At 47.8% G+C, this 25292-nt stretch overlaps 1 protein-coding gene across 6 annotated transcripts in view; it reads left to right on the top strand.

Annotated features, from left to right (window-relative positions):
- Nucleotides 1–21103: 21103 nt before the first annotated feature.
- PRRG3 (proline rich and Gla domain 3) overlaps nucleotides 21104–25292 on the top strand; it is a 10845-nt gene continuing 6656 nt past the window's right edge. For 2 of the 6 annotated variants that reach the window (XM_081793751.1, XM_081793748.1), the window contains exons 1-2: nucleotides 21104–21250; nucleotides 24782–24820. In XM_081793751.1, coding sequence (XP_081649877.1) covers nucleotides 24814–24820 — 7 coding nt within the window. In that variant the 5' untranslated portion in view covers nucleotides 21104–21250; nucleotides 24782–24813. Of the gene's footprint in view, nucleotides 21251–21537; nucleotides 21781–21932; nucleotides 22054–24781; nucleotides 24821–25292 lie in introns of those variants that run through there. The other 4 variants (XM_081793750.1, XM_081793747.1, XM_081793749.1 and 1 more) reach the window with 2 other exon arrangements.

Genomic DNA, 25292 nt, shown 5'->3' with positions numbered 1-25292 from the left:
TCAAACTCAACACCCAAAAAACAAATAATCCAGTGAAGAAATGGGCAAAAGACATGAATAGACACTTCTCCAAAGAACACATCCAGATGGCCAACCGACACATGAAAAAATGCTCAACTTCACTCATCAGGGAAATACAAATCAAAACCACAATGAGATACCACCTCACACCTGTCAGAATGGCTAACATTGACAACTCAGGCAACAACAGATGTTGGCAAGGATGTGGAGAAAGAGGATCTCTTTTGCATTGTTGGTGGCAATGCAAGCTGGTGCAGCCACTCTGGAAAACAGCATGGAGGTTCCTCAAAAAACTAAAAATAGAACTACCCTACGACCCAGCAATCACACTACTAGGCATTTATCCAAGGGATACAGGTGTGCTGTTTCGAAAGGACACACGCACCCCCATGTTTATAGCAGCACTATCAACAATAGCCAAAGTATGGGAAGAGCACAAATGTCCATGGATGGATGCATGGATAAAGAAGATGTGGTATATATATATACAATGGAGTATTACTTGGCGATCAAAAAGAATGAAATCTTGCCATTTGCAACTACATGGATGGAACTGGAGGGCATTATGCTAAGTGACATTAGAGAAAGACAAAAAGCATATGACTTCACTCATATGAAGACTTTAAGAGACAAAACAGATGAACATAAGGGAAGGGAAACAAAAATAATATAAAAACAGGGAGGGGGGACAAAACAGAAGAGACTCATAAATATGGAGAACAAACTGAGGGTTACAGGAGGGGTGTGGGGGGGGGGATGGGCTAAATGGGTAAGGGGCACTAAGGAATCTACTGAAATCATTGTTGCACTATATGCTAACTAATTTGGATGTAAATTTAAATAAAAAATTAAAAGAAAAGAAGAAGAGACACAGAGAGCTTGCTCCCTCTCTCACCTTGTGTGCATAAGGAAGAGGTCATATCAGTACAGAGCAAGATGGTGGCTACCTATAAGTGAAGAGAAGAGGTATCAGAATAAAATACCTTCCTGGGGTGCTTGGGTGGCTCAGTCAGTTGGGTGTCTGACTTCAGCTCAGGTCATGATCTCGCAGTTTATGAATTCAAGCCCCACATTAGGCTCTGTGCTGACAGCTTGGAGCCTGGACCCTGTTTCAGATTCTCTGTCTCCCTCTCCCTCTACCCTCCCCTGCCCGCTCTCAAAAATAAACAAACATTAAAAAAAAAAACAAAACAAAAACAAACCTATCTTGCTGGAACCTTCATTTTGGACTTTCAGCCTTCAGAATGGTGAAAAATAGAGATCTGTTGTTGAAGCCCCCCATCTGTAGTATTTTGTTATGGCAGCCTAAGCTGACCAAGACATGGGGGCTGTTTGCTTTTTGGCATATCCTTTTGTAGCCATTGGGAAGAAGCAGCTGAAGGCTCACTCACTTGTCAGTCACTCCTTAGCCCATTGTGTTCAGCAAATGCAGAACGTTTCCAAGAACCAGTTCTCTTGGGCTGCCCAGCAAAGACAGAAACCGAGCTCAGTGGCATTCTTGATATCCTGTTTGACTTTAGATAGGCAGAGTTAGAAGTGACTGGCACTCTGGGGTGTTGGCAGGTACTCTGTTGTCTGCCTCCTCCATTGACAGTTGCTTCTCTTGGTCAGGGAGCCACCCTCCCCATCCTGTCACACAGTACAGGAAGGACTGTACATGTACAAACCAGGCCATGCTTGTTAGAGTGAGGAGAGATTGCAAGGGAGCAAGAGGCACTGCTCTCCTGGTGTGCAGATTGGCCCGGGCTCAGAGGTCAAGAGCTGCCTTGTAGAGCATGTGTGGGTGGGGGGTGGCATTTGGCTCCTCCGTAGCCTCCTTCAAGCTACTCAGTCAGCTGGTAGCATTCTAACCATGGGAGAAGCTTGGTGCCTACTGTGCAGTAGCAGTAGTTCCCATAGCTGGACCTGTAGTTTCCAACAGGAAGAAAGTTTGGTCCTGCCCCGTTTCTCTGTTTACATGGTCAGGCAGGCCCTAAATGGTGCACTCCCATGAGATGCAACTGAGGCCCTGTTCTGCTTGGGACAGTCACTTAAACTCTCTGTGCCTTAGTTTCTCCATCTAGAGGAAGAGATGATGCTTTTCCTTCCTAGTTCTCAGAGCAGATAAGGATAAATGGAATTACAAAGCTGGAAGAGGCTTTGGGAAAGGCACTGTAGAAGTGAAGGAGGCTGGAGGCATTTGTTTGGGGTTATTGTTTGAATTTAGTGTTTAGAGTATGCCTAGGCCAGGATTTGTCTGACCCAGCCCAATTTATTCAGGCTTCAGTAAACCCCCCTGGATTTCGGACAAGAACTCTGAACAGGGAAGGTTTGTGGTCATCTAAGGCTGTGCCTCAATCAACTGCTTAGCTCCTGGTTCAGCCCCAGGACTAGGTTGCCAGAGGGTCAGAGGGGCAGGTTGCCTGGGTCCACTCTTTCCTGGAGATCCCCACAGGAATAACTGCAAGGACACGACATTTTAGAGTGCTACAGGGGTCAAATTCCCAGAACCAGTGCTCACATGCAGGATTGTCCAGTTGTCATTTTGTTCTGTGTATTACTGAAGTCAAACCATGATGAGTGAGTTCTCTACACCTCTCCAGCAGTTTCAGGCCCAGTGTCTGCTCCAAGGCACTCCTGCTTCTCCTGGACTTGGCTTTAACTGGAGTCGGCTGGTACTTATCTTTTGGCATATTTTCCCAGGCATGAGAGCTAATTTCCCCAGATCCAGATGGTCTCCTGATGATTGTAGCCAGGGAAAAAGCTGTCCGCTCTCAGGCTTTGGAGGGGGCAGGGCTGGCCAGGGCAGAAGAGGGCAGGACAGCACAAGGGCAAGGAGTGACTAGTATTCCTTTAGCAACAATGGAATCAGAAACAAGTGAGTATTACATGCACTCTGTGTCATGAACTAAGGGGTGGGGACTGTACCAGCCTTGCCAAGGGCAGGACAGAAATTTAGCTAAGGCTTGGGTCAAATAGAGTGGTCATAGCACAAGCTTCTAAGGCCATGACTCAAACTGGAAATAGCTATGGTCATCTTCATGGTCTGTGCTAAACTAAACTGCTCCAGGAGGCTCTGGGGACTTTGCAGCCCACAGCACAAAGTTTCACCAGAGAAATCTTCCAATGGATGCCACACCTGGAACTGCTCCATCCCCTTCCCTCCGGCCCCACATGATGCATATGAGCCACCTTGTCTTCTCTCCCAGGCTCTTCTTGGGTGTGGGAAAGAGAGCAAGGGGAGATGAGCTGTTTCTCCAGCCGCCCAAGGGCAGGCATGTCCCACTGAAAGGTTAGAAGGAAGAATCCAAAGGCAAAGCAGGCCTTGCTGTCAGGATACCCAGCCTCAGCTGCCTGGCTCTCCAGCCTGGGTGGCTTCCAAGAGGCAGCAGCATTCAGCCTTGGACCCTGAGCACAGTGGCCCATACTGTACTCACTGGCTGGGATACAAGGGCTGCATGTTCTCAGAATTTCCTGGCCTTGATGTGTACCTCTGCTGGGATAGCTGTGGCCTCCTCCCTCACCCCAGTTGCCTGAACAGTAGATCCAGGAGCTGTAGGCCCTGGCTGTCATTCTCACAACACAGCCATCAACAGTCCCAAGATTCAAAGCAGGCAGCTTTCAGCAATGGTGACAGGAAGGTGGCCCCTGGCTGAGACTACTGTTACCATACCATGACCCTACAAGACTTGATGGTGGCTCAGTGTGGATTTGTTTACCTTTCCAGCATGAAGCCACATTTGCTTCCCTTGTGTGGGAAAGCATAGGAGTTGCATTTGTCTGTGGGTTAGTGGGCCAGGAGACACTGGAAGAACACAGCTGAAGCACCCCAGCTGCCACACATGGCAGAGCTTCCAGACACAGCTGCCATGACCCCCGCATCAGTTCATTCCCAGGTGGGCACAATAGCCTCCTCACTGAGCAGACTCAGTCCAGACATAATAGAATAATCCACATACAGAATTAACAGGTCAATATTCATGTGTTTTCTGTGGCATCAAAAATTTATAAATGTTCCTGTTCCTGAATGCTTTTGATGAAGAAAGTAGACCATTCACATGAATAGCACAGTACTGTCTGATGCCCTCTGTAGCATCTCCAGTGTTCCAAGTATTCTGATGACAATGATGGTGAAGGTAGTGAATGAGAGTGAAAGAACATTCTTGTGTGCAAATGTTGTACATATCTGCCAAAATCACTGGGAAGAAAAGGGTGAGGGAGAAAGAGTGTGCAGAGGGGAGGAGGGTAAGGTAGGCATGGGACCTTAGAACTGCAGCTTCTCCCACCAGAGACCAGAATTTGCAGTCTCAGGAGACAGCACACCAGATCCCATTCCCAGCTCTCAAAATGGGCTACCAAAACTATAATGAAAGCCCTCTGCTTTATACTAGATCCAGTTACATGTTTCATAGGGGATATTAAATAATTGAGATGTGTTGTTTTCATGGGTAAGCAAAACAATGTTGAATGGTTCTCCATTGCTTATGAAACAAAATCCAAGTTCTCAGCCTGGTGTAGTCTGGCTTCACTCTTTTTCCACAGCTTTGTGTCCTTTATTGCTTCACATACTCTGCCCCCAGCCTCACTGAACCATCATGTTTGACACAAGCCCTGGTCTTTCTACCCTCATGGATTTGACACTATTCCATATACCTGGCGTGTCCTTCCCTCCCATCTCTGCATTTCCAACCCTTGCTCATGATTCAGAGCTTAGCCAGGAAGCCCTTGTCTATTCCATGTCCCCTTCGACCCCTGCCTGTGTCTCACTTGGAGCATTTGTCTTTGTTCAGCTCCCACTGCACCTGTGGCATTGCCCCTTCTAGACTGAGTTACAGCAGGCAGAGATCAGAGCAGGTGTTGTTGGCCCCTAGAATATCATGCCTTATAGACTGAGCCTTCCCTGTGTTCCAGTGAACATCTTGGTGACTTAAGTCCCTAGCAGTTAACCTGGAAAATTTTTCCTAAAAATCCCAGCTACTTGAGGCAGGAGCATCAAGTGGGAAGTCAAGCTGGTGAGGCCCTCAAACCTTGTTGGGCAACTTCCCAGCAGCCAAAATGTAACCCATTCCCCTAGCCATAGGCCCCAAAAGAGCCTTCCTCCTCCATTCACCTATTTAGTGCAGGTATATATGCTCATAAGCTTCTCAATGTTAGCCAATCAACTTGTAGCCCTTCCTCAGGGAGAGACTCAGAGATGAGGATGTGCAGAACATGCTGGAGTGCCCTTTAGAGGAGGTAGTGTCCTGACCCCTGAGTTGCCACTTTCCTATTGGACTGGAGGGAGGCTGGTGCTTAGTAGATGAAAAAACTGGGTAGAAGTTGAGGTGGCAGGTGTCCCTGGTAGCGGCTCCAGTGAACCCCTGCAAATGGCTCTGTGGCACACAAAAGGCAGGAACACTGCAGGGAGATGGGGGTGGGGGGTGGGCGGGGAGCAAGGGGAATTGGCAGTGACAACTGAATGCCAAGAGGCCCAAAACTTCCAGAGCCATGCATGTTTCCTGCCTAGATGGAGGCCTTGACCCTGAAGGTCAAAGGGTAATTAACCACGTGGTCACCTTGTAGATGAAACAAAACCCACAACCCTGCAGAATCAAAACATGTCAAAGGCATGGAGGCAAAGGTCAACAGACAGGACAGACAAATTGCAGTATTTATAATCATGTGTTCAAGTGTTTGTGTAATCTATTTACAGCTTTAGCCCACCAGCTTGTGGGGAAGGTAGGTGGGAGAGGGGCTAGAAGTTCAGCTGAAGTGGGGTGTGACTTCAGCTGGGAACCAGGTTAAGGGAGAATTTACACCCAGAACCTTGGAGCAAGTGATCTTCTAGGAAGGGCAGACTGCATGTTTAGAGGGGTATTGTGGACAGCAAGTGACCTGGGAAGGAGGTGGGGCCACCTAGTTTAGTGCTGTTCCTGTATTCTCTTCCCCTCAGCTGCCTACGGACAAGGCTCCCCAGTTTCCATATAGTATATGGTGCTGAGGAAAGCAAGACATTGAACTTTTATCTTAGATGTATACCTTCTATCCACTCACATGCTCTGAAACTTTGGGCAGATCACTTGACCTTCCTGTGCCTGTGCTGACTCTCTGGAACATGAGGGCAAAGATAAGAGACCTGTTCCAGAGTGGGGGCTAGACATAAGAACCCTCATGGATGAAGGAAAGAATGAATGAATGAGCAAACACATGTCAATCTGCCCCCTGCCAGTCTGGCTCCCATGCTGGTTCTCAGTGCTAATGAAGACACAGAGGGGTACCTGGTCCCTGAGAGGATCAACATATTGCAGATACTTGCTGCATTCACACCCCCTCTCCTCTTGGTTCAACTGGGTCCTCTTTCTTGGTCCTTTCTGCTCAGCTTACAAGCATTCCCAGGACAGTGTCCACTCCAAGCCACCCTTCAACCTTTCAGACTCACTTTCTCTTTTGATGACTGCACTTTCCCCTTCAGCCCCCTGGCCCCCACCTGGGAAACGAACTCCAAAACATCAATAGCCTATCCCTGCTCTCCCTGCTGGCCTCTAGTCCTGTAAATCCCACTGCACACTAGACATCTCCCCATGAGTGTCCTCTAGACACTTCAAGTCAACACAACCAAAAACAATCTCTCAGGGAACTTACACCTTTATCTTCTCAGCCACTCAAATTACTAGTCAGACATTGGTCTTGACTTCTCTCTTTCCCCAGTATATCCTCTTGGACATAATTGTCTGTTTCCTCCACTGACACACAGTATGGGCAGGGAAGGTGTGAATGAATGAGATAGTGATGAATAAACAGATGGCTAGATGGTCTACATGGTCTCATATAGGTATCAGGGAAGATCTGTTGTGCAATGGGCTGTCTCCTTTCCAGCAGAGCTTTTCCAGGCTCCTGCTTGGTCACAAACACATTTTCAGGTTCTGGACACTTAGCTCTAGGGGTCCTCTAGATTGGGACCAGCCTATGAGGCTACATACCATGGTACCAGCCTCAAGAAGAAGGTTTGATGGCTCTTTAGGGGAGCACATAGGCTGGGCTTCTTGGTGTCAGCTTCCCATACCTTATGGTGCCCAAGAACATTCAGAGTCTGTTCCTGTGGTTTCTCAAGCCTGGGCCATTGGACAGAGCCCAGACATGGGCCAGGAGTACAGGACTTATATGAATGAAGGATGTTTCCCTTATCTGTGTCTTGGAGCTCTTGGTTTCTTCTGTTCCTGCCCTACACACCCCACCAGCAGCTACCTGGTGGTACCAACAGTAGGCTCCAGGTTGGTAGGCAGCACCATTCACGCCCATGCATGAGGGAAGCTTAGAGCAGGCAGAAGGGTCACTGGAGTTCTGGCCACAGGCCCCCAAACTTGAGGCGGGCCTTGGTTGGACTCATTTCTTGTCGTCTCTTGCCCCCTGGCGTATAGTTGCAGTATTGCAGCTCTCCAGTGGCCTCCCTTGTGACCAAATCCACTAACATTTCCTGAACACCTACTTCAGGACCAGACCCTATGCCCAGCAAAACTCTATTCTCAAGACTTCGGTCCAGCCCTTAGCAACCTTGTATCTCTCACTTCTCTACTGTCCAAGTGCCTTCAAACCCATGGTCCATCATGTAGTCATTCCTATCCTTTCTTTCCTTTGTCACAATCGCTGACAAATCTCCAACTTTGCATGAACCCTACTATTTGTCTTCTGTGTGTCTGCACTTAAGCTTCTCTGTGTCTCTAGACAGAATTACACAAGCTGGCAGATTGTGCAGTACTATAGATGTACAGTCTCCAGCTGCATCCAAGCACACTTCAATGCTCAGAAGGACGTCCATGTTTTGTGTTTGCCAATCCGATTCTCAGAAAGGTGACTTGCTCTCTCAAAGTCCTCAGGTCTTCCCACTTCACTCTTTTCCTCAAGATAAAATGATGGAAGTAGCCTTTCTGCTTTATAAGGGTGATGCCTTCTCTGCATTCTGAATGCCATCCCTTCCCATGTGACCCTGTCTCTGCATCATCAGATTACCCCTCTTTACTTGACCATCACCATGCTGTAATATTTCCTGTCTTGAACAAAACTCACCCCTTAACTTCCACATCCCTCCCCAGCAAGTACCACATTTCTCTGCTCCCTTTCCAAGCACTTGTCTATAGGTACTATCTCCACTTCCCCTCTCCCCCAGTGTATTATCAACATGCTCAGATCCAGCTTCAGCCCCTACCATTGAAATAGCTCTTACCATGTTTGCCTATGAACTCCATGTTGTCAAATTAGCTCTGCACTTCTATGCCCCACTGTTGTTACTTTGGCTGTCAGCAGTATTGACCCACTGGACAACCCCTTTTTTCTGTTAACATGCCCTTCTCTAAGATGGTATGATACCTCTCTTCTGTTGCCCGCATCTCTTACTTCACTGGTTGTTCCTTCTCACTCTCCTTTGCTGGTTCTTCTGCCTGACTTCTAAATACTAGAAGGCACAGAACTTTGATTTTAAGTTTTTCTCTACCTCCTTCCATGCCCTAGGTGATCACATCCAGTCCCATAGGTTTAAGTCACACACACACACACACACACACACACACACAAAACACTCTACCTTCCTTTACTGAATGAGACCCATATAAGCAACTTCCTAATTCTTATCTCAAAACTTAGATACCGAATTGTCATTTCCAGTTTAATATGCCCCAAACAAAACCTTTGAGATCCTACAAGCCTGCCCCATAGTCTTCCTTCTTTCAGTAAATAGGACCCTCATTCACCTAAGTCTTTAAGCCATAAATCTAGTGTATGGATTGAATTGAGTCCCCCAAACATTCATATGGTGAAACCCTAACCACCCGGTATTTCACAATGTGACCTTATTTGGAAATAGGGTCATTGAAGATGTTATTAATCCAGATAAGGTCATACGGGAGTGGGGAAGGTCCCTAACACAATAAAACTGCTATCCTTATGAAAAGGGGACATTTGGACACAGGTGTTCACACAAGGATAGTCCCATGTGGACATAAAGGTAGAGATTGGGGGGATACTTCTATACTTCAAGTAAGGCCAAAAGTTTTCATCAAATCACCAGAAGCTAGCTGTGGGGAACACATTCTCTCTCACAGCCTCAGAAGAAACCAATCATGCCAACATCTTGATCTCGTACTTCTAGCTTCCAGAACTATGAGGCAATACATTTCTCTTGCATGAGCCACTGCTGTTGAATGAATTACATCCCCCCAAATTCATGTGTTGGAAGTCTAAACCCCAATGTGACTGTATTTGAGGAGATGGCTTTTAGGGAAATAATTAAGGTTAAATGAAGTCAGAAGGGTGGGGAATCTAGTCCAATAGGACTGGTGTAATTATAAGAAGAAGAACACCAGAGATTCCTCTCTTACTGTGTGCACACAGAGGAATGGCCATGCGAGGACACAGTGAAAAGGCAGCCATGTGCAAGTCAAGAAGAGGGCCCTCACCAAGAACCACATTTGAAGCACACTGATCTTGGAATGATAGCCTGCAGGACTGTGAGAAATAGATATGTGTTGTTGAAGCCCCACCCCATTGTATGGCATTTTGTTATGGCAGCCCCAGTTTGTGGCACTCGAACCAACCAATGGACTCAGGGTCACTCTGAACTACTTCCATTTTCCAAATGCTGCACATCCACCCAATATACGTATCTTGTTTGGTCTACCTCCAAAATTGATCTGGAATCCATCTACTTCTCTCTGCCCCTAAGGGTCCCACCATCATCTCACACAGTACATAACACTTTTGCTTTCTAAGCAGGCAACTATAGAATTTACCAATAATGATACATTTTTGCAATGTGTAATTTCCAATATCTATGACTTTTGTTTCTTATTCTAATCTTAGCACACTGTTTCAACTAAAATCCCCTCTCTTGTTATAAACTCTCATAACAATGCAAATCACCTCAACTTCTACTCATATACTATTTTGTTGAATAAATAAGTAAATAGACCTACCCATATTGAATAAATAATAATTTAGGTTCTGCCCTCACCTCTGAACTATATTGCAAAGTGGGGCACAGACTGATTTCCCACTCTCTCCAAAGTCCGGGGAATAGGGTGGAAATGGAAGACGTACTCTAAAGGAAGTAAGTAGTGGTTTGTTAGGTAGAGGTAAAAATGATGGAGAGATCATTCTGAGCTGGAAGTGCAATGTCCACACAAGCTTCTACTGGGTCTCACCTCCAAATGGATGTCATCATTTAGAGAAGATGGCGAGGAGGGTGGACATTACAAGGAAAGGAAACATCCACAGCAAAGGCTTGGGAGACATGAGTGCTATAACCCCACCTCACTCTATGAGCTCCCACCCCTTCTAGGCTTCTGGATTTACGTTTTTCTCTAACTGCAAAGCCATAAAAAAAGAGATAAAATGTATGAGGTATCTTTCAGATCTGTGTGTGGATGGGGCTTTCTATGTTTAAAAAAGATAGAAGGAAATGATGGGGGGTGGGAGGGAGGGCAAGGTGGGTGATGGGTATTGAGGAGGGCACCTTTTGGGATGAGCACTGGGTGTTGTATGGAAACCAATTTGACAGTAAATTTCATATATTAAAAAATAAAAAATAAAAAAAATAAAAAAAAAAGAAGGAAATGCAAAGGAAAAGCAAAATAATAGATTTATCTACATTAAAATAATAAATGTCTGTATGCCAAAAAGATAAGCAACAGGAAGGGGCAAGCAAGAGTGTAAATATGTGCTATAAATCAGTGTACCTAATGTGCAAAGAACATATGTGAATCAATAAGAAAAACACTAAGTTTGCAGCAGAGGAGTAAGAGCATAGATAATTCACAGAAAAGGAGTTTCATTGCTAGGGACCCATAAGTATACTTTTAAGAAAGTCTCACATGAGGACATAGTGAAAGTAGAGGCTGGGTAGAATCTGTCTGTAATCCATATCACCCCTGATTTACAAGAGAAATTCAGTGGTTATATATGGAGTTTATGCTGAAAAATGAATAATGAAAATGAAATAATGAAAAATGAATAATTTTGGGGGTGGAAAAAGCCTTTTCAAGCATGAAACAACAAAGGGAGAAAATGGTCAAATGCCAAAGATGTGTGTACTTACAGTGGAAAAGAGAGCCATAGGAGTAGGAAGCAGGAGAGAAGTCAGAAATAAGGACATATTGGTTCAGTCCTACTCTGTGTTTCAGTGACAGGGAGAGCTACCCATAAGATCACGAGATCTTGTTAGGGGAAAAGAACTCACAATTCCTTTTTGTGTGTGTGAAAGAAAATACATATGTGGAAGAAAACATCAGAGAGATAGATTCCAAATACTGAAGTGATTCTCACCAGGTGGCGGGATTAGGGGTGATTTTAACTTTCTATCTTATGTAAGTATGTTTTGCTGTAATATTATAATAATGTGCATGCTATGGCTTTCATAATTAGATTTTAAAAAGGAAATAAAAAACGTCTTTACATCGTATGAACTAAATGATGTAAAATTGGATTTGTGGAGTGAAAAACAGGAAGGCAATATATACAAATTTTAATAATGATTTTACTGGCTAGTGGGATTTCTAAAATTGCCACAATGAGAGCATATTTTATGATCAGAATTGAAAAAAGTATAATTCCTGGGCTGTGTGGAAAGGAGATTAGAAAAGGAGGAAGGAGTCTGGACTACAATCATGTAGGGGAGGCAGGCAGGCTGCAAGGAAACATGAATGAATCAGAAAAATGGCAGTGAGTGGCAGGTGCTCTGAAGGAAAGCACCCCAGGACTAAGAAGTAACTGTAGGAGGGATGAGCAGAGGGAGAGTGATCTTCTCTTCTAATCTCTTCTGCCACTCCTCCACACTGATCTCCCTTCCTCATGTCCCAAGTTTCACAATGATTAGTTGACAGGCGATACATGAGGCATGTGCTCTGGCACTTAGAAGCCAATTCCATACTTCAGCAAGGCACTGGTTTAGTTGGCGCTGTCCCCAAAGGTGGAGAAAGGGCACACTGGAAACTCTCATCCCTCACTGGAACCAGGGAAGTGGATGAGAAACTCCCTCATGGCAGCCTTGCACCAGACAGAAAGATGAGGAAGGGTCTTGCAGCCTCACAAAACCACCCATCTTTCAATGCTCCTGGGAGGATCATGGGGCCTTCCACCAAGACTTGAGTCAGGCTGCAGTTGAACTTTGCCTACCTTGCCTGTGTGGAGATGTGCAATATTGCCAAAATGCCATGGTTGAGCTCTTCCCTGGTGCTCCTTGCTCCTCAGAGATGTGAAACACACTCCTGCCTCGGGGCCTTTGCATTTGCTGTTCTTGTTTCCAGAATACTCTGCTATCTGTACAGCTCTCTGTATTTTAAATGCTGCTCAAATCTTACTAATCAGTGAGTTCTTCCTCAACCAGCCAATTGAAAATTGCAATTACCTTCACCCCCTAGCCATTCCCATCCCCCCTTCCTGCTTTGTTTTTCTCCATAGGCTTTACCACAATCCGACATGCCAAGAGGAACATTTTTTTTACATTTCACTTACATTTCAGCTTTTGAAATCAAGATGACCGTCATTTACAATGCTGCCAGCCAAGCACCAATCAAAAGTGTCAACATAAAAACTTGAACAGTACATGTCAGTGTTTGAGAAGAAATCCCTGAGACAATAGGGACTCACTTCTTTCAATTCTAGGAACCAGTTGCTATGGCACAGGGTGGAGAGTGGTGCCTGACGTGGTAAATCAAATGTGATCAGTTACATTTCCTAAGCAGGAGTCCAAAGTGGACTAGCCCCTGGGAATTGCAAAGGATGACTTAGGGCCTGCAGGCTTAAAAAAATACATTCTTTAAAGAAAGGACTCCTCCCCAACACTCCTAATGGTACAGAGGACAATACTGCCATCCAAAACTCTTGGTCAAAAATGATTCAGGAGGGCTGGCCTCTGAATGGCAGCAAGTTTACTTTAACCAATTTATTTTGCTTTAGTTTTCCTTTTTATGCAAGCACCAGAGACATCTATGATAAAGCTCAATGTATGATAAAGTCTAAAAGAGTTCTTTTTTAAAAAATGTTTATTTACTTTTGAGAAAGAGACAGTGCAAGCAGAGGAGGGGCAGAGAGAGGGGGACAGAGAGCCAGATGCGGGGCTCAGACTCATGAACAAGATCATGACCTGAGCTGAAGTCTGATGCTTAACCAACTGAGCCACCCAGGTGCCCCCAAAATAGTTCTTTTAATAAGTACAAAATTAAAATTTTAGATGGTAAGGAAGTGTTGTATCATGGCTTAATTGGAAGCATGGCTTAATTGCTAGATCATGCAATTGATGACATCTTAGCTTTTATGGAACATTATCTATATTGTGCTTATTTATTAATGTGTTGTTTGTCTTCCCTCACTGGAACGTCCATGCATACAAGACCTTCCATTGACTTGGTTCACTGCTATGACCCCACCCTCTAGAACATACCTATGCATAGTGAGTGCTTCATAAACTCCATAATCTGACCTCTCATGTCTCATATCTTTCATCAGTGTCCTCTCGCTTAAGTGTCTGCTCCCAAAGAACAGAGACTGGTGGTCAGTGGCACCTCTGCCCGCTTGGTGAACATTCCAGTCAGGCAGTCACTCTGGGAGGCTCAGTCCCTTTCTGAAAACTGGCATGATTCTGGTTCCCCACCCCCAAACATAAGAGCCATGGTCAAGGTATGTATTTAGACCTCAGTTTGGAGCACTCAAGTATATTTTATGGATAATGGTATCCAGAGAGGCCTGGCATAGGAAAGGAATGCACCTGCAGGGGGTTATGGTCATAGCTACAGTGTCTACAGTATCCAGGAGGTGGCAGTAGGGAAAATGAAATGCACCAAGGTTGAGGTCCCTTATCTATTTAAGTATCTTTTCCTGGAGTAGTGTGTGTGTGTGTGTGTGTGTGTGTGTGTGTGTGTGTGTTGGGACAGAAGGGATGTGTGGTTGTGATGGGCTAGTTGATGGCCACTCAGACCCATCTTTGGTTCCCCAGTCCTTGTGCAGCATAATCTTTGAGAAGGAGACATTATCTTTGAGGGTAGAGGTTCCTCTACCCTCCCATCAGGGAAGGTGGCTAAAGGGATGATGACTGCCTAGAGAAAGGCAGAAAAATTTCACTGCCAGGGCAGAGTTTCCAGGAACCTTTAAGTCACTGAGGGAACTTTTCCTTACTCTTTAGAGAAAGACTAGTCTCCAATCTTAGGAAGTTCCTTGGCTGTCCTTAAACTTCCAGGACTCTGAACCCTCAGACCCTGTCTCCACAAGAACTTGCTGGACCATATGAAGGGGGCTTCTCAGCACTTGAGCTGATTGCTGACAGTCAGTCCAATACCAGTTGGGAAGGCAGAAGCTAGAATAGGAGCGAGGGAGGAGATATTGGGGCTCAGGAATAAACTAGGACCAGATGGGGTCTGGATCCAGGACGGAGGTGGAGCTGAGGGATGGAATGGGAAGAAGCTCTGTGTAGGAAAGATGGTCAGGGCTGGGGGAGGTTTACGGAAGAAGCAAGACTCTGGACATGAAACTTAGGGAATAGATGAAGCACAATGATAAAGCTCAGGTGAGGGTTGAGGAATAGATGAGAATCATGGATGTCATTGGGGGCTGATCTGGGGGTCAAGCCCAAGAAAGAGGTGAAGGTCACTGCTGGGGTTGGAATGGGCAGACTCTGGGAGCATGGATGAAGCTACACATTATCACCATGAGCTGGCCTGGGGTGAGCAGTCCACAGACTGGGAGGCTCTAGGCAGGGGTTAGAAACAGGATGACCTGGCTCCCCCTGTCCCCATTCCCAGCTTTGTTTTCCTCTACTGTACATCTACCAACTACCTTCTTAAGTATTCTCTGTGTTTGCTAGTTTATTGTTTCTCTTCTCCAACCAAAATGGAAGCAGAGCAGACCTTGGTCTGTTTGATTCACCTTTATGTCACCAGCACCAGGCGTAGCACCTGGTACATAGTAGTAAGTGCTCAGTTAAATGTTCAGCATGGTAGGGAAGGCATGGTAGTTTGGGACATGGAATATGGCACGTGCTAGGGTGTAAGCTTAGTGGTGGGGTGACCTTCAGGACAAGTGAGATTGAGGGAGGAAGGAGGCTCTGGGAACAGGTGAAGCTCAGGAATGGTATGCTTCTCAGGTTCACAATGAAACCAAGGAATGGAATAAGAGATTGGGAAGGAGAACGCTTCAAGGGGTCTGGTATAAGAGGTGGTTAAATATGTACATTCTTGGTGATTTCAACACCCACAGAAATGATTCAAACCCCTTGTCTCTCAGTCTCTTGACCTACTCTCCACCAATACTCTCTCCCTCCTCCTTATGCTTGTGGTCATATCCTGAGCTCTTGCCATTATCTGTCACCACCACATCTCCATAACCTCCATATCCCACTCTCTGAAAGCCAGCTCATTTCTTTTAATACTACAAGAACTCCAGCAATCCTTTGACTGCCACTGGGACCCTTCAGCCAACAATACTACTGTTGTTTTCACTGCCGTTCACCAAACACTGACTCTATCTTTACTTCTCTTCTTACCCATTAATCCATGATCAATCGCCATCATAATTTCTCCCAAGAATCCACACAAAACTCCCATGTCCCTCTGCCATTTATTTGTATTTATGTAGCAAAACTCAACCCAGTTAAAATCCAACTTTCCACCTACTCTGGGTCTGCACCCCTGAGATTGAATGTGGTTGGTGGAAAGCATGGAGACATGCTGAGTAATTACACTTTAAATTAACCTCAAGTGAACTCTTAATGCAGCCCAGCAATCATGCTATGTTTCCATAGAATATCCAGGCTTCCTTCCTCCCAGAACACTGTTTCAAGCCTTTTCTCCTAAAACCACTGATACTTCTCTCCTACCCCCACTCCCAGGTACTAGCCTGGCTTCCTGTTTCACTGAGAAGAGAAGCCACCAGAAGACAACTGCTCCAAGCTCCACCACCACCTCTCCCTCCTCCCTGCATCTGTGCATCTTTTTCCTACATCAACTTTTTCCTTCTTTACTGGCCCATTGGCACATAAACATGTTACCATGCCGTAATTTCTCCCATTTTAAAAAATACTTAGTTTTTAAAAAATGTTTTATTTTCAAGAGAGAGAGACTGTGTGTGTGTATGTGTGTGGGTGTGTGCGTGCGTGTGTGTGTGTGTACAAGCAAGAGAGTGGCAGACACAGAATCTGAAGCAGGCTCCAGGCTCTGAGCTTTCAGCAGAGAGCCTGATGCAGGGCTCAAACCCACGAACTGCGAGATCATGACCTGAGCCAAAGTCAGAGGCTTAACTGACTGAGCCACCCAGGCATCCCTGATAAAATACTTTTATCTTATTTCCTCATATTCCTACAACCACCACTCTCCTATTTCTCTGCTATACTTTGCAGCTCAACTCCTCAAAAGAGTTGTCAGTCATCACTGCTTCCAATTTCTCTTTTCCTACTCTTGATTGAAAACACTCTGATCCGCCTGTACGCCCCTGCATCTCCATGGAAATTGTTCTCAAAGGCCATCAATGACCTCCACATTGTTAAACACAGTGATCAATTCTTTGTCTTATTTACTAGTCTAGTCAGTGGGATTTGAATAATTGGTCAATCTCTCCTTCCACTGAAGAAAGTGGTCAAACCTTCACTTTCTTCAGTTGGGTCTACATTCTGCTGGCTTCCCACTACCTCGCTGTTCCTTCTTTCCCAGTCTCATTTGCTGGTTCCTTTTCATATGTCCCACCTCTAAATGTTGGGCTACTCATGGCTTGGTTCTTGGGTTGCTTTGCTTTTTCTATGCTCACCCCATGATTGACCTCATCCTGTCTCATGATTTTTAATATTGAGTACATGGTATTCTTTCTCCAATTATATCTGTAGCACTGATGTTGTCCCTGAACTCCACACTCCTTCATCCAACTGATCCTATTACTGTCTTTCTCAATTCAGTTAATGTACCTTCATCCTTCCTGTTCCTCTGGCTAAACCCTGAGAGCTGCCCTTGACTCCTGTCTTTCTGTCATAGCCTAATACCAATCTGTCATCAAAACCTATCCAGAATCTGCATACCTCTCACTGCCTCCACTGTGTCACTTGGTGTAAAACACCATTGTCTCTCACCTGGATTATTTCAAGAGTCCCAAAATAGTCTCCCTGCTTCAACTCTTGTCTTTCTTTAACCTTTTCTTAGAGATCATCCAGAGTGATCACTTGTATGAAAATAGACATCACATTGCCCCTCAAGCTCTCTCCATATCACTCTAATAGCCAAAGGCCTCACAATGGGATGCAAGGCCCTGCACAATCTCTCATCACCCTCTGTTGAAGCCTCCCTAGCTTCATCCCCACTGTCCTCCTCTCTCAGTCCCTCCAGTGCAGCACATCAGCCTACTGGCTGCCCACAGGATGTGCCAGGCATGCCCCTGATTCCAGGGCTCTGGCACATGTGGATCCCACAACCTAGAGCATTATGGCCCCTCATATCCTTTGGGTCTTGACTCAAATGCCATCTCCTCAGTGGGGTCTTCCCTGACCACTGTATCTAAATACTCCACACTCCAAGACCCTTCTCTGTTTCATTGTTCTCCATAGCACCAATCATTACTTAACATCCCATATCTTTGACTTCTTTGTTTTCTTGTCTAAACTTCATGAGGATAGGACCTTTTGTTTGTTTTATTGGCTCCTGTAATCCCAGGTCCTAGAATACTAGCTGGCACATAATAGCACTGAGTAAATACTTGATGTCTTAATTTGCTTGGCCTGCCATGACAAAGTACCACAGGTTGGCTTCCACAACAGAAACTTATTTTCTCATAATTTTGGAGGCCAGAAGTCTGGGATCAAAGCATTGTTAGAATTGGTTTATTCAGAGGCCTCTCTCCTTGGCTTCTAGATGGTTGCTTTCTCCCAGTGCCTTCACATGGTTTCTCATATGTGTGCCTGTGTCCTAATCTCTTCTCATATGGGCATCAGACAGATTGGAGTAGGGCCTACCTCAATAATGTCATTTTAACTTAATGACCTCTGTAAAGACCTTATCTCCAAATATAGTCACATTCTAAGGTAAGGGGGTTAAGAGTTCAATATGTGAATTGGGTAAGGCACAATTTAGCTCATGATACTTGATTAGTTGGTTAATCAGTGTACAAAGATGAATTGGGGCTCTTATGGGCTAAGGATCAGTGTTTAGACTCAGAGATGTGGTGAAGCTTGGTGAGGATATAAAGGGAAGGGGGGCAGAAGAGTTCATAGAAGAGTTCAATTCTGAGATGGATGAGGGTTGGGTAGAGAATGAGGTGCCAAAAGTGAGTGAGGCTGGAAGAGGGTACTTGTCTCAGCCAAAGGAAGAGACACAAGGATAGGGTTAGGGAGATGCCATGTGGAGGAAGATGATGGAATCAGTGCAGCTGAGACGTGAGGAAAGGAGGGACTGGCCACGGCTCACAGAGGGGAGGAGGAGAGGAATCAGGAGAGCAGTAGGGTGGTTCAGATGCTGGGATAGGATCGAGGATGTTGAGAATGTCACCAATGGGCAAGACTGCCTGTATACTTTGTGGGCCCCAGTGCAAAATGAAAATGCATGTCTCTTTTTCAAAAAGTATTCAAAAAGAATTCCAAGATGGAGACAGCAGAACCTTAAACCAAGTATAGAGAATGCACCCTTGAAGCTGGTCCTGCATGATGGGATATGGATCAGGAACAGAGGCAGGTGAAAAGTTTGGAGAAGGTTTGGTAAAAGGTCTTTTCTCTTCTACTGTATTGGGAATTTTTAGTGAAATATGATCCGCCTTTTGCCATATTTTATTATTATTAGCAACTATACTGTACACTCTTTCAGAGGTGGATCCTCCCACAATACTTAGTGCCCTACATATGTGATTTGGATGTGTGCCAAGGTATGTTTGTTGAGATCACCAGTGTAGCAAATAAGAGAAGGGTGCATGTTGGCTGTGATGGAGGAGAGAGAGTGAAAGAGAGAGAGTGAGAGCTCACAGGGAGACTATGGCATCACTCTAGGATTTGGATAATGAGGATCTGGACTGCACCAAAAATCTGGGGGAAGTGCAATTTGGTTGGAAAATAAAGCTCCTTGAGCATACCAACCTGCCACATGCCTAGCCAAGGCAGAGAAGCCAGTGACCAAGCCTTTCCCACCTGGTGCAGACCAGGGGATATTCAGACCAAGGTCTCAAAGCAGTTTTTGGGAGGATGGAGGCCTTCATCCCTCCCAAGGTGGTCCCTGGGAGTGCCTAGAGCCCTCCTGAAGGGAGTTAGAAAGCCTTCTGAAGAAGCCAAGGTCTGGAGTTAGCCAAGACCCAGGTTCACCTCAGGGAGGAAGCAGGGGCCAGAGCTGCTGGTAGTGTTGGGAAAAACATCTTGGTGGTAAGTTGAAGACTGACTTTCAGTCCAGCTCCTCACATAAATTGGGCCTCTCTGACCTCAGCACTGCTAGCATCTGTGAGCCTGCTGTGGATGAGGCTTTGTGTTGGATGCAAGGGACACATGAAGAAACAAGGTCCTTGACCCCAAGATAGAGGAGGAAAACGTGCAGCTCAGGTGAGCAACGGAACGAACTTGACGCAGTTGGCTGCCAGCAAAAGCTGACCTGTGTTAGGCTCATACTTCAGCACCAGGCACACTTGATGTGTTATCCCATCTGTCCTCTTCACCACCTTTGAGGGAGGTACTATTATCATCATTCTCCTTTGACAGGTGAGGAAACTGAGATGCAGATAGGTTAAGTCACTTGCTCAGGACCACAGCTGATCTGTGGTCTGGTCAAGTGGTGAAGCAGGCAGCAAGCTGCAGAAGGGCTGCTCTTCTCCCTTCCCGCCCTTGGCATCTGCAGACAGAGTGCTGAGAATGGAACAGTCAGCATGGGTGGGGGCAGAGAATCCCGCATGACCTGAGTACAGATGTCATCTGAGCTATGTGGGAAGAATGAAAGCATGTGCACAGAGGCTGAGAGTGGGAGGAAAGGCATTCTGGGCAGGGAGGGAACTAGAAGCTCCGGTGGGGGTGCTGAGAGAAGTGCAAAAGTCACAGACCTTAGCCTCACACATTGAAAATTGTGTGCAGTTACCTGTGCACATGGTTAAGATTGGCATGGAGACCTGGTGGTGGGCTAGGAGACCCAGGAAGTAAGTTTCTGAAGAGATCCAAACCACCTCTCTCGCCAACAAGGGCCCAAGCTCTCTCCCCCTGAACTGAGGGGAGCTCTAAAACATATGCAGCCCTTGGGGCCCCAAAGGAGCCCCACTCCTATCCCCAGGTGATCTTGATTTTTTTCCATGAAAGCCTGCCCCACAGGCCAGGGAGTGTGGCCCTCCCTCCTGCTTTCATCCAGGAGAACATAGAGGGGCTGTACTGGGAAAAAAGGGCTTCTGTAGCCCTGCAAGAGCAAGCAAGCCAGAGGAAGACTCTGAGAACAGGCGGCAGATATGGAGGGGCAAGCGCCATTAGGAGTGGGGGAAGGGGAAGGAGAGGGAAGGGCAGGGACAGGGAGGGGCAGAGGGACTGTTGAGCTCTGAGAGCTGGACTGGGAGAGGTCTGGGGTGATGGAGGCCTCCCCCCCTATTTTCCATGTCCCTGGCGGCAGGGCAGGTTGGTGTTTCTCTGCCTGGAATGGGTGTGGGGGATAGTTCAGGGCATGCCTTCTCAGGATCATTCTGCCCCAAACACCAGAATAGGGGAAAGGGTGGGGGTGGGGCACCCACTCCAGTTGCAAAGTGGGCTCCAGAGGTGCAGAGAACAAAAAGAACCCAGAAAACCCAGCAGGGTGCACTGGACCCCTCCTCGGAAGCTTTGGCAAACTCATACCCCGAGCTCCCCCAGAACCGTCCTGCCCTCCCTCAGCATTCCACCTCCTTGCGTGGCTCTCCTTGGACTAGTGTCATCTACCAGCATCTGGTCCTGTCATGCTGAACCTCCCATAGCGCGGCCTCCTGAGCCCCCTCCCCGCCCCACCCCCACCCCCGGCGCTCCCCTTCCTCTCCCCTTTCTGCGCCTTAAGAGTTTCCCAAGCCTATTTCCTCCTTTATTTCGCTGCAGCCCCGCGAGGGAGGCAGGATTCTCCCCATTTACCAGATTTGACAGGAAAGAAGCCTGCCGTCCTAGGGCAGGGTGGGGAGGAGGTAAGTGAAGAAGCCAAGGTCACCCAGTCATTGGCAGAACGCAGCCTCAACCCAGCCCTTCTGCGGGCTCGCTGGAGCCCTGCTAGGTGGGCCCAGGCTGCTGGCCTGAGCCCCTTCTTTTCTCGGCTGGCACTCGGGGGCGGGCTGGCCACAATGACAGGTGAGCCTGGGTAGGGGACAGCTGGGGAGGGTTCGCTGCGCGGGGCCCCCTGGCGCGTGGGCCTTGGGAGCGGCTGCCCCAGCCCGCTATAGCGCCTGGGCTTCCGAGGGCCAGCGCTCGGAGGCACGACAGGGCCAGCACCTTTGGCCAGGGGTCCTTGGTGCGCCCCTGGCCCGCCGACCAGGCCCCGCCCCCCGCGGCACGGGCGGGGGCAGGGGCGGCGCCGGCGGACTGGGGCGCGGGCGCGCGGTGCTTGGTGCGCGCCGCCGCCCCTCCGGCCCAGCTTGCTGGCCCGCCCTCCCTCCCCCTCGGCCCGCTCTCCTCACCCCCACCCCTCTCCTGTCCTCGGCCTGGCGGCCCGGCTCGCGGTGCGGCGCGACGATCGCGGCCTGGCGATCAGGGCACGGTGGTCGTGGCGCTCGAGGGTGGCGCGCAAGGCGTGGGGCGCGAGGCCAGACCTGGCGCAGCGGGGCGTGGGGGCGGGCAGCGGCGGAGTCCCCAGAGGAGAGCAGGGGCAGGGGGGTGCCGAGGTAACGGGCAGGGCCCAGGCGCCCGGCTGCAAGGGGCGGGAGCTCCAGGTGCACCTCGGCCCTGGCCTTGGCCGGGCCGACTTGGGGGCCCCCGGGGTGTCGGGAGGCCGGCGGGCGGGGAGGGAGGGAGGGAGGAGACGGCTGGGCTGGGCCGGGGGCTCGGCCGACGGGGAGCAGGTGGGCGGGGACAGGGGCCCTGCTGGAAGAGGCGCCGCAGCGAGGTGGCGGGCTGCGTGCGCAAACTGGGCGGCCGCCTCCTGGGCCCAGAGAACGGTGAGGCCGTTTGGGTTGGGTGTTCCAGCCCCGAGGGCATGGTTCTGTGTCCAGGGCCACTGAGCTGGGCGCGGGGCACTGTTGGGGGAGGATCTGGAGGCCCAAACGGGCCAAGGCGTTTGGGGTCTTGAGCAGACCCAGGAGAAGAGTCTAGCTGGGCCAGGAGCTGGAATTCGTGGGCAGGGCGCTGCTGGCGGGCGACAGTGGGCAAGGATGGGCACTTTAGGGGTTGGCATGAGTGGAAGGGGACAAGGAGGGCCCAGAGTTTGAGTTTGAGCGTAATTTGGGAGTTCCATGTCACTGGGTGGGTTGATGACTCATGCGATTTGCTGATCACAGAAGCCTTTCCTGGCGACCAGCTCTGAGTGAGGGGAATGAAAAGGGTGAGGATTTGGAGAAGTGGTGTGGAGGCCACCTCTTGGGACACCCGGTGCTCTGATGGCTTCCTGTCCCCATGCGAGGGACTTTGGGAGTGATGTTTCACAGTGCTGTTGATTTGGAAGCTTCAGCTCAGGCTGAGGTTAAGGAAGGTCTTGGTGGTGGCCAGTCCCTGCCTTCCTTCCTTTCCAGGCTTTCAGGATTCAGTTGTGTTCCTGAGGGGAGTGGGTTAAAAATTCCTCCGGCCTACAGTCAGCCTTACAATATCCACCAGGGGTAGGAGGGACATGTACATGCGTGACTGCAGCAGCATTCTCTGTCGTGGAGCCCTCACGCTTCCTCGCTGTTGCCATAGAAATGCCCTATTGATGGTGTATTTATAGGGGAAGAAGCGGGCGCTAAATTTTGGGGAAGGAGGGGGAGGCGGCTTTATGGCAACAGCAGCAGCAGCAGCAGCAGCAGTAGCAGCAGTGATGGTGACTACAGAATTGTTAATGGAGTGGGCCATGCCCTGTGGGCTGTTTGGGGGGAGTTCCTGGCTTGTTTGAAGCTTAAAATGAACTAATGACTTCATCAGGTGTCAGGAGAACACTCATCCCTGGCTATGACATGTGTGGGTGTGCATGCACCAAAGTCGGATGTGTTTGGGACAAGAGGTTGCTATACGTAAGCTGTTATGTAATTTTTCCACATACAAATGAACAAAACAACACTGCAGTTCTCTTTGATAAAAAATGAAACGTATGTTTTTCTATCTTCACTTATTGGTACAGCCTTTACTCATTCTTTTCATACCCTGACACAACAGCTCCGTATTTAATTCAGTCAAAACCATTGCTGTTAGGCTCACCTCATGAGTGGCATTGGCCCTAGGGGAACCCCAGAGATCCATAATGAAGCAGAAATTAGGATTAATATTCCGTCTTCACTCTAAAACATTGAGGGCCAACTTATCTTACAATGGTAGACCCATCTGTTGACAGGTTCACTCATTGATAGTTTTGGGTGGGATTGTTGTGGAATTCAAAAGACAAAATCCCCCTTGACGTGGTGTTTCCATAGATGGATGTTATATTTGCTGTTTTTCCTTTAGTTTTAATTTTATTTATGATTTATATCGTACCTGTTTGCCAAAAGAATTAGAAGGTATATTTTAAAAATACATAAGACTCTGACCACCTAAATAGAAAAATGTATGCCCTGTTGCAAAGGAGAAGCATATGTGCTCAACAGCTGGGCTTCTAGAATGTTTGTGCTTGGTGATCAATGTTAACGCTGAACTTCCTGGCAGCCTAGGCAAAAAGGGCGGCATAGCGGGTTACACCGTTCACGTGTCTTACATCCTGTTAGTCATAAAACCAGAGCTTCTTCTTGGGGAGGGGAGCAGCAGGGTGATTGCTCCCAGATGTGGACAGCTTGGTCAGTGCTCTGGAATACGTGCATGAGTGGGAGTCTGTGTTGGGGGAGAGCAGTGTGCTGTGGCTATGGTTTACATTGTGGCTGGATAATTCCTGAGCAGGAGTGAGGCTTTTGGACAATAGCTCACATTAGAGGCAACCCTTGCATTGACTTAGCATCTCAGTTTTGGTCATGCCAGTCACTGTCCTGGTACTCCACTGCAGTGTTCCTTAATGCAAGGAGAGGAGAGAGAGAGTTAGTTTCAGAAAATCCTGGGCACTGTGTCTGGTGCAGACAAACACAGTGAGTCACCTGGGTTTGGGCCATGACTTTTGAGGTAGTTGTTGTTGCCATGTTAAGCTTTGCCAGTACCTGCTTCTTCAATGCATGCTGCCTGTTTTCCAGGAGCGTGCTTGTCCCTAGAGGTATCTGGGACTTGCCACTGTGAGCAAAGTTAGCATCCTGTCTCTGACACTGTTGGTGTGCTTGGCCTCACCTAAGACCCCATCTCTCTGAGATCCTTTCCAATTCAAAAGTGCAGATTTTTGGAGAGAGGTGAGGAAAGAAGAAACTTGGCCTGTGGGAAGTTCTTTTTCTTTCTTTCTTTCTCTTTCTTTCTTTCTTTCTTTCTTTCTTTCTTTCTTTCTTTCTTTCAGAATGAAGTCAACCCTTAGGTCTTCTAGACCCTCAGAATCCGTCTGTGGGAGAAAGAGCCCAAAGGTTAGCTTTGGGCTCTGCTGGGCCTCAGGCAGGTAACTCTGGAAAGAGAGCTTGGGGAAGTATGGGAAGTAATAGAGCTGTGAGTGGCCCAGGAGGTAATGTGCCTCATGAGGTGTTGTTTTGACCTTTGACCAGGCCAGCAGGGGTAGGGACCACATCTCAGGGTCAAACTGGTGCGCTGTAGGCTTTGGGGGTATGATTTAATTGTGACTCTGCTTTTCTCCTTTGCCAGGCAAGTGAGACACGGGATCTAAGGGAGCAGCGATGGCAGGTGAGTTTTCCAGGGGCCAGGCTGAGGGGTGAAGGGCCTACCCAGGGGCTCACAGGAAAGGTGCATGCTTACTTTTCAAGTCCTTTCCAGCTTTCCCGTCCTGAGTGTGTCCCTGTGGCCCCTGTCTCATCATCTGGGTAGCAGGTTTATCCTCTCAACTCTGGTTCCCTTCTGGAGTATGTGCTCACTTGTCCACTATGAGAGAAACTACTATGACAGGCCATAGGAAAGGGCACCTGCTTGTTGGTAAAGCCCTGCTTGCTTCACTGCAAGGGGCTGGTTGGCAGGAGACCGAGCTCAGGCTTACGGAGGCATATAGCTGATACTATGCCAGGTAGTTTGACTGTAGCTGTGTCCCTTCCTTTGGAATAAGTCGATATGGCTAGCACTCAATGACATTTTTACAGGAAGCATCTGTGCCCAGTCTACAAAGACTTATATTCTCCCTGCTACCCTCTTTCCAGAGGCACTC

This window comes from Panthera onca, chromosome X (genome assembly GCF_046562875.1).
Source record: "Panthera onca isolate mPanOnc1 chromosome X, mPanOnc1 haplotype 2, whole genome shotgun sequence".
Classification (NCBI taxonomy): Eukaryota; Metazoa; Chordata; class Mammalia; order Carnivora; family Felidae; genus Panthera; species Panthera onca.
This window is presented reverse-complemented; position numbering and strand designations above follow the sequence as displayed.